Raw genomic sequence first — 10,111 nt, 5'->3', positions numbered from 1 at the left:
TTTAGCTGTGACTATATCCACAATATAGCACGGCCTCTCATCCCTTATTGCTTAAATAATTAAATTCTGAAAAGTATGAGTTTCTTTTACTGCGATAACGAGCGCAAGAATTCATGGAAAATGGTAATCACTCAACTCATTTAACTTTGAATGTTTTGTGATATTTAGAAAGACCAACAAATTCAATATAGTTTTGATAATATTTAGTCAGTAATAATATCAGTAGCAGTTTGAAATTATTAGTTGTTATAAATAAATGACTTAGCTTTGAACATGTTGTGATATTTAGAAATATAAAAAATGTCAATATACAGTAGTGTCCATAATATTTGCTATTTTAGTTTTTCAAAGAAATGTTTATTTGTTAAAAGGTGATTCCTGATACTATTAACATAATCTAATTTGCATACAATATGATGCGGTATGACGCGACATGACGCGAAATGATGCGACACGCCCATCGCATTGTCCTTGTCAACACCCACTTTGGAAGAGATTAGGATAAAAGGGCAGCTCTGCTCGCCAGGTAACAGTCACTGTTCTCAGCAGAGTCACAAGAAGCTGCATAAGAAGCACTTGCATTCTCCCAGCCTCTGACCTCGTCCAGCCATCATTCAAAATGAGCAAGATCATTGTTTTTACCAACGAGGGGTTCACCGGCAGAACAGCTGAATTCAAGAACAATGTCCATGACCTGGAGGAAAGGGACTTCGACAACGCCATCTCGTCTTTGAAAGTTATCGGTGCGCCATGGGTAGCATATTATGAAAAGAATTTTGTTGGAAAGCAATGGGTGTTTGAGGAAGGAGAGTACCCTATCCTTGATCACAAAGAAAGCTTTTCTTCCCTACGGATGATCACAGATGAACTGGACAACCCTGAAATCCAGCTGTTTGAGCATATCAATTACAAAGGAAGGGAAGTGACCCTACGAGAGGAAACCAATCTTCAGGAAATCGCTTTCAGCAACATAGCTTCTTCCCACAAAGTGAAAGGTGGTGTCTGGGTGCTGTACGAGGGTGTCAAACGCCAGGGCTGCCAGCTCGTTTCCTTCCCTGGGGAGAATGTTCCCAATTATGTCCAGATCGGCTTCAATGATCTGGCCAGGCATGTGCGCCCCTTGCTGCCAAAGAAATAGAAAGCAGCATTCAAAGTACTCTTGCTGCAGCTCAATATAAACTGGAACCCTTTGGAAAGCTTCAGGCTGCTGGCGGGGAAAGACTCACCTTGAGAGAACTGTTAAGACAAGAAACAATGACTGTGACTAATTTTCTGTAATACTGTACGTCTACAGAAACTTCAACATAATGAAACCAGACTGCAAATAAGCATTTGATATCTGTGAAAAGACATGTTAATTTGGCATATGTTATGTAACAAGGATGAATATTTTTAGTCAAAGTTTATAAGTTTTTGTCTTTTCAGCTAGAGTGATCAGTGTCGGTAAATGTATGCAGTAAAATATAGCTTTGGAATTGTCACAAATCTACTACAGATTACATTGTGAATGTCAGGCAGTGAAGCTATGCTGTGTTATTTCCCCTGTTTGACTTAAATTAGTGGAAAGGTTTCTGGAATTATATTTTGCTCAGTAAGTGACAATAAATGGTGTTTCATTCTATAATGTCTTTTCTAGAGGTAACTCAGAAAATAAAGACTCTTAAATATCTGAATGCTCATTGTTTCTTTAATTTTCTTTTTTTTAATTCTTCATCTTTGTAAAATATCAACTACTCTCTCATTACATTTTATTTTATTAGACTGTATTTTTAAAATGTAAGATAAATGCTTTAACTCATCAGCAAAACAGAACTACCTGCAGAGCCAGGTTGAGTATTAATTGAAATATAAGGAAAGTAAACTATTTAACAAACTCTAATCTAGTTACAGTGGAGGTTCTCTTTACATCTAGGAAAAGTGATTGCAAAAGTTAAATGTATTTGTATCAAAAAGCTAGTAAATAGACAAGTTTTCCAAATATAGACTGGCATTGTTCAAACTGAGACACATCAGTAAACTGTATTTATATCTTCAATATACAGTATACTTAATATAAAATACCATCTCCAGTGATGGGTCACCTGAAAATTCACCTGAAAGTCATTTAACTAGACTTCAATAATGAATATAATTCCTAAGTCATACATCAGAAAGACTACAGAAACTAAAATTATCCTGCAGCTAGGATCACACCTTCCCCCTTCTCTCAACGACAGACTACTTTTCTTTTAAATTCTCTCTATTCATTGTAGGTTTCATTTCACACCCTCATCACCTATACTGACTTCATACTTCCTGATTGGCCTCTCTTTCTGTCCCCTGCTCCTCCCCTCTCTCCTCCTCTCTCCCAGCTCTTGTTCTCCCACTACATTATCTTTGCTTACTGCCCTGTCTTTCTCACACCTGAAGAAGGCTCCACAGCCGAAACACTGTATTTTCTTTCTTATCTTTTCAGCATGGAATAAACCTATATTCCTTTGCAGTCTACACATGCTGACGCAGCTACCCACCTGAACTACTACTTCAAATAATGTTGTACTTTTCTTAAATTATCATCTCAGATACAGGGGTTTGACTTTTAACATTGATTTCATAATTTCTGAAAACAAGCAAAGAAATTTCATTCCCATATTGAGTGAAAAACATCACTGCTCCCATATGGTCAACTTTATAAGATAAGCACATTTCTCTGCAAACTTCAGTCATCTTTGGATGTGCACACAATTGAGAAAAAATAGTTTTCATCTTTCAATCCGCATTTATTTATGCTATAAAGAAAGATGATCTTGTTTTTTGTGAAGTTTGTTTTTTTCTTCCCATGGTTGTTCAACAGAGGAGCAGGAGTCGCTCTTGTGCAGATTCAGCCATTATATGCAACACCACAGTGAGGAGTCTGCCTCTCAGAACAGACAACTTACTAAAGATTTCTAAAACAGTATAGCCTCTTGCAGTACAAACTGGTGAGGTGGGTTTGATTCAGTTTTGGGTGGTTTACATCCTGTTCTTTCAAGTTGACCACTTCTTCTGTTAACAACCCTGCTAGGCGCAAACGAATTACTGCTATTTTTCACAAAATCACTTCTTGTACTGCTCTGATCTGGGGCCTTTTTGGTAATCGATATGGGCAGTACACAAATGATTAAATTATTACAAATTATCACTTGTTTATCCACAAAAAGGAATACACAGGGTTAAACACTAACACCATAACCTGGAATATTTGCCAAGGATTGGTCATACCTTACCACTAACACAAAACATAGTTCTAAATTTTTTTACAGGAACTAAAATAATACAGAATACAACATGACTTTAGTCAAATGGGAACAAACAAGGCTAGAATCACATTGAAACTAAAAAAAAAGATATAGGTATTATTTTTAAGAACCACACTAAAGTATAGGTGATGTTGAAAAATTATTGAGGTGAATGTGTGGAAATTGTAAATAAAGGTCAACCACATAACCTTATGAAACAATGAAAGAAACTGAAGCAGATTTCAAAGAAATCCAATAGCTGTGCTAAGGGTATGGTATCTCCAATGATATCCAATAAACATTTGTCAGTATATCAAGTCCCAGCTTGAGATGGCTCCTGGAGATTCTCTATTGATTAAAAGCATCTGGATAATAGAACTGGTTGTTTCACACCTATTGCTGCCAATTTATAAAATATGCTGAGGAAAATACAGGATGTAAGTAGATACGTTTCAACAATAAAAAAAACAATTTGACCGTAACAAAAAAAACTAGTAGAAGTTTGTTGTTAATTTTGATTGAAAGAATGAAGCGAGGACTGACAGTTCCCCTAAGATCTTGCACAGAGCAAAATCTGATGAACTGCTGCTCCAGCATTGGGCATTACTGACCCTCAAAAAATATTTCATTTACACTGAGCAGTTACATCACCTACTTTTGAATAGTGCTCAGTAAACAGCAACAGGATAGTTTAATTCAGCCACCAAAGTGGAACCCAAGATTAATGTCCTCCGGGAATGGATGTAAAACCAGTAGATGTCATCTAAAAGACTTCACAATACAGTATATGCTGATAGCAGATATGCACTTGATATTGTTCATAGCAACATTGCAGGATGGACACCTTAAGGATTCATAGCAGGCACTGATAAAATTTAAATTGCACTGCTTTAAATCTTCAATCATTGTTCCTGTTCCAAAAAAGGACAAAATAACCTGCCTCAATGACTACATACCCATCGCACTAACATCAGTGATAATTAATGCATTTAAACACTTGACTCTTAATAACCTGAAGACTGTCACTGCTACTCACCTTAATCTCCTGCAGTTTGCATCTAGGGCTAATATGCCAGTGGATGATGCTGTGAATATGGGCGTACATTTTGTCCTGCTACATCTGGACCTTAGAGGCACGCTCACTAGAATCCTGTTTGTGGATTTTATCTCAGCATTCAACACAATCATTCCTAGCAAACTCTCAGGAATGAATGTAAGCCAGTCCATTTGTAAATGGATTCTCGACTTTCTGACTAACCATAAGCAGTATGTTCGAGTGGATCCCTATCTTTCAACCTGTCGAACTATCAGCACAAATGTGCTCTCTCCTCTACTCTATTCCTTGTACACCAATGACTGCACTTCTGGCGACCCCTCAGTTAAATTTATCAAGTTTGTATATGACACCACTCTTATAGGCCTCGTCACAAATGGCAATGAGAGCCGGTACAGAAAGGAAGTGGATCACCTCACAACGTGGTGTATCACTAACAACTTGGATCTCAACACCACTAAAACTGTAGATAATTGACTTCAGAAAGCACCCTCCAGCACCTTCCTCCCATGGTAATTAAGGACATTACTGTCAATGTGGTGGAATCCTGCAAATTCCTGGGTCATATTATCTCAAACACTCTACACTGGGATGAAAACATTTTTCCATTATAGAGAAAGCACAGCAGAGCATGTACTTTTTGAGACATCCCGAGAAGCTTGGCATTGCACAATCTATTCTCATATTCTACAGAGCAATTTTTGAAAGTGTGATCATTTCCTTTATTGTTGTCCGGTTTGGCTCCGCTACTGCACAGTCCAAAAACCAATTGCAGCGCCTTATCTTTCATCCCTTGCCATGGTTTACAAATCTAGAGCAGTAAATCCGGCCACCAAGATTGCTGCAGATCCCTCCCACCCGGGACATCACTTATTTCAAAAGCTTCCCTCCGGAAAATGCTTCAAAGTAATAAAAACCAAAACCAAAAGACACTTGAACAGTTCCTTACCCAATGCCATATTTCTGCTTAACCAGCATCCTCCTCCTACAACTCCCCATTTCAGCTGAAAAACATTGAGTTAGTATTATTGCCAACTTGGTTCATACAGTATATCTTGTAGATAGATTTTGCACAAGAACCAGTGCGTTTTCCCAACATCTTTACATAGTTGCAGCTAACTCCTCAGACTGTACTTTCGCATATGCTCTGAACTTACAATGTGTCCTGCATATACTATAATGTTGATTGTACATTTCCACTGTACTGTAAAATGTGAATGTTCTTGTGTCTTAGAAATGTCTATATGTTCTGCATATCTGTACTGAACTATGAGCACGTATTGTGACTGTGTTTTTGTGACTTCCCACCTTTTGTATATTGTCCAATGTAATTATGTTAGTAATGTTAATGCTCCTTTTGCACCTCTATGATTTTTGTGTTGAGCAGGTTCCAAATGTGCCAAGGCAAATTCCTGTAACTGACACATAATGGCGAATAAAAGTGATTCTGATTCTGATTATTTCTGGATGTGCCTATGTCCCTCTGCCAGACATCCAGATGCTAGCAGTCAACATCCATCTTAAGGGAGAATTGATAATGGTTCTGCATTGTCCCGGGAGAGATCCTTATCCAAAAGATAAAATGGTCTCCCTCACTTGCTCTCACGCAAAGACCTCTAGGTCATACTGTGGCTGAACACAGAGAAGGGCCTCTTTCACTACATTCCTGTGACAGGCAACAGGCTGTTTGGTCCAGGCACCCAAAGATTTTTAGAAATACTTAATATCACTTAATTCTAAGTGAAATAATAGGCCTTGTCCCTACAATTATTACACCTTGGAAATTGACATGGGGAAAGTTGAGGTGGTGCTGATCCACTTCGGACCACACTTGAGCCAGAGGGGAAGCAGAAAAGGAAACAAAAGACTCTGACTTGAATGGATACAGGACTCTCTTCCTCCCATGGGCCTCTATGCATGATGGGCAGAGCAGGAGAAGCTGTCTTCTGTAAGACAGGAGAGAGGAAAGACCTTAGTGCCAGAACTGAGGCCCTGTGCTAGAACTTAGTTTTCCTTGGGGCAGAACAAAGGAACGGGGCTGCAGAGTCGGTACTGAGGACACAGACAGAGTGGAGCAATGCCTGAGGGAGGATTTCCAGTACAGAGACTGGGGAGACTAGACTGTGGGGAGTTCTTGCTTCTTCTTCCAAACAGGAACTATTGGGGACAAATGGTTTCCTTGTTCGTGAATTGATGTACTGTATAGGGAAAATAATGTTGAAGGACCATTTTCTTTTCCACCTACAGTAAATGGGTTATGAACCTCTGGTGATCGAGTGTGTCCCTCGGAGAAACTTTGTGTGTCGTGGGTTCAATGTTTTTGAGTACACAGTGAGACATGTTGTAATCACTAAAGAATAAATTGCATTTATGCAAGACTAAAGTCTGGTGCTGGACTGTGGGTGCACTGGTGGTTCTGAGAGATATACAGATGCAGCCATTCAAAATGGGTGGGGTATTTCGCGGCATACCCCGGTGGGCGTGTCGCGGTATCACGCAGTGACACGCAGTGTCACGTGGTTAATCGCATGTCATTTGACGCTCTGCCGGAAACTATCCGGCGTCACCTTGTAAAACCGCCAGGGGGAGCTTAACCTCTCATGTACAGCATTTGAGCTTTTAATTTTGAACTGTGTATTACAGCATGTTAATCATCAGTCATTAAAATGTTGGTATATTTTATGAAAGCAAGATTGCTCAGTTGGACAAAAGTACACAACATACCTTTATCAGAAATATTTATGGATCAAAGCCTTTACCGAAGATATTACTAATAGTATTAATAATGGATGACTTTGGACAAGCTATATACTCAAAGTATAATTTCTTTAGCACATTTGTACAAGCACTTGGAATCTGTCTAAGCCATACTTTATCAGGCATTTTGTTTTACTTCAACAGCCATAAAAACTTCCTTGCTTTTAACAGAGCGTTTCATAATTTCTAACTACGAAAATGATTTAAAATGCGACACTTATCATTCAAATAGAGCTCAAAATATCACAAGGATCCTCAAGAGCACAGCAAAGACTGTATTAAAAGATACTTGTATGTATCAACGCTTTCTTTTCCGTATGACAGATTTTATGGAACCACTTCAGAAGGGTGTCAGCCAGTCAGATTCCAGGAATCGGTACTTTAAAGGAAAAATACACACCGGTATTCCATTTCTCCCTAACGATTTTAAGCATTGAAGTATTTAACTAGCATGTGAAATAGCATATGAAAAAGTGGTAGTTTTAAGCTTTTCTGCTAATATAATATGGAATCGCGTATCTAAAGAATTTAATAACGATATGATTATATTCGTGTACTGCGACAGGGCTGTGTAGGGCTGTTTTGCCTCCCTGTTCTTGCAACTTCCCCTGTAGCCTACTGGTCTATGTGCTTGACTAACAACTCAAAGGTTGTGTGTTCAAATCCAGCTGGTGCTGGACTTTTCTTTTAACAAACATTTCTTCGAAAAAATAGAATAGCGATATTATGGACAATCAATTGACTTTTAAATTTCAAAATATCACAACGTGATCGATTTTAAGTCATTTTTGATAACAATGAATAGTCACCTTCTTCCCTTCTGACAATGGTTCCTGCTTCTATTGTGTGTGTGTGTGCAATAGAGTAAATTTTTATAGAGAAATGGAGGCTGGACAGTATGCGTTACAATATAAACATTTATATTGATTTAAATCGTGTTCTGATTTAAATCGCAAACGCGTGTTTAATTATGTGTTTTTTAATCATAATCAGGCTAATGGATTTCTACATTTCTGTATGAACCAGCTTAGAGGTTCATACAGAAAGACAGCTTGTGTTTAAATTGAGTGTAAGGTAATTTATGCTTCTAAAGTCATGGTCAGCATTTATTATTGTACTGTGCTGTAAACTTGTTCTGTGCCTAGTCACATTATTTTATAGCGGTTTTATAGCGTTATCAAATCTGGTGGCGCTGTGTGTTAGTTTCCTGACTCCCATGTCACATGGTATGTGATTGAATCCCATGGAACTATGACTTTATTTTTTAACAAACATTTCTTTGAAAAAATGAAACGTTTCCCTTGGTCAGAGATTAAATAAAACCTCACTCACACCAAACAAATTTATATTTCTAAATATCACAACATGATCGAATTTAAGTCTTTTTCATAACAATGAATAGTCACCTATGCGTTACAAAATGAACATTTAAAATGTTTAGGGAGAAATGGAATACTGGTGTGTATTTTTTACTTTTTTAAGTACCAAGACCAGCCATATACAGTACTGTATGTTTATGTTCCAAAATTAATATCATTTATGGCCTTCACACGCGTTACAGTATGCTCCTATTCTTTTTATGCTCAGCTACTAAGATTTCCCTTCATTGGTAACATTCAATATCTACAACAGGCACAGTAAAGAGTTTACTGTAAGTCTTTCTACGACAGACCAACGGACCACGAGTGCCCCTGTCGGTCAACCAATTACGTACAGCGGTATCCCGCGTCATCTTGCATCATGATGCGCGACGCTGCCGCCAATTACCTGCGGTACGTATCTGTACCGTTCACTTTGAATGGCTGCATCTGTAAAGACCCTACTGTGGGGGAAAAGGAGTCTTAAATGCTACAGAGCTAATTTTAAAAGCAGTTTCTTTATTTAGGGTTCGCCATCTTTAACATATGCATATCAAAATCCATCATGTTACAATAAATGTAACAGTTTTAACCATTTTAAAATCCACATTCTTTTTATTGTAAACGAACAAGTAAGGGTTTATTCCATGCTGAAAAGACAAAAAAAGAAACATAACATTTGTGGAGCCTTCTTCAGGTGTCTGTGGAAGGTGTTTCAGGCTCCACAACCAAAACGTTGTTTCTCTTCTTCTCTTTTCAGCATGGAATAAATCCTTACTTGTTCCTTTGTAGCCTACGAATGCTGACGCAACCCGTACTTGAACAAGTTTTTATTGTAAATATGTAAATGACATAAATATTGTAACCATAAATGACATAATGACATAAATGACATAAATATTGTTTAACCCAGTGAGTGTTCATTATTTCTTTTTCAACCATAGCTGTCCCAGAAAACAAAGAACTCATGTGCCTCTAATCATATAAACTGTTTGGGTATATTTGTCTATATATAATCTGCTTGGTCATTGTCTGCTATTCCCTTTTTTGTAACCCCCCATTTGTAATATTGTTTTGGTGAGGAGTAAATCTAATGTTTAGCTCTAGTTAGAGATTTGTCCACTTTCTATCACTTTCATTGTTTAACTTGAAAAAAGGTTTTTGTTTATTGTAAATTTAAAACAGTAAAGTAATGCAACTCTTAGAAGAAAATAACATATTTTCATATTCTGTATCAGAACATTATGAACAATAACTGTACTTTTGTTACAGATTACTTTTAAAATTTAATATAAGAATACATTTCATAAATGATATACAAACCCAGCTCAGTTCAATGCAGAAGAAGCAGCTCTGCAGCTGCTCTCAGTCCTCTGTAGTTCCTGTTGATGAGCCCGAGCAGCTCCTGTAGAGCTGAGAGAGGTTTTTGTACAGACGTGTATCACTGTGTGAAAGGGAAGCTTACACCCTGCTGACATTAATAATCTCCTGCATCTTCAGCCTGGACTCCTGTGATGGTTAGTTTATACTGTGACCCAGACCCACTGCCACTGAAACGGTCAGGAATCCCAGACTGATGGTTGGAGGTATAATATATCAGGAGCTGTGGAGCCTGGCCAGGTTTCTGCAGGTACCAGTTGAGATAGCTGCTAACAGACTGACTAGTTGTACAGCTGATCGAGACA

The 10,111-nt window shown here is 37.9% G+C and overlaps 1 protein-coding gene across 1 annotated transcript; it reads left to right on the top strand.

The window, feature by feature from the left end:
• The first annotated feature begins 619 nt into the window (after nt 1–619).
• On the top strand, nt 620–1,138 carry LOC102682684 (epidermal differentiation-specific protein-like). Its single transcript, XM_069180149.1, has one exon. The coding sequence runs from the start codon at nt 620–622 to the stop codon at nt 1,136–1,138; it is 519 nt and encodes a 172-aa protein (XP_069036250.1).
• The last annotated feature ends 8,973 nt before the right edge of the window (nt 1,139–10,111 follow it).

The sequence above is a fragment of the Lepisosteus oculatus genome, chromosome 18 (assembly GCF_040954835.1).
Source record: "Lepisosteus oculatus isolate fLepOcu1 chromosome 18, fLepOcu1.hap2, whole genome shotgun sequence".
Classification (NCBI taxonomy): Eukaryota; Metazoa; Chordata; class Actinopteri; order Semionotiformes; family Lepisosteidae; genus Lepisosteus; species Lepisosteus oculatus.
This window is presented reverse-complemented; position numbering and strand designations above follow the sequence as displayed.

What these genes read in the sequence shown, in the direction of transcription:
- LOC102682684 (XM_069180149.1), top strand. Translation starts at nt 620, where the DNA reads ATGAGCAAGATCATTGTTTTTACCAACGAGGGGTTCACCGGCAGAACA.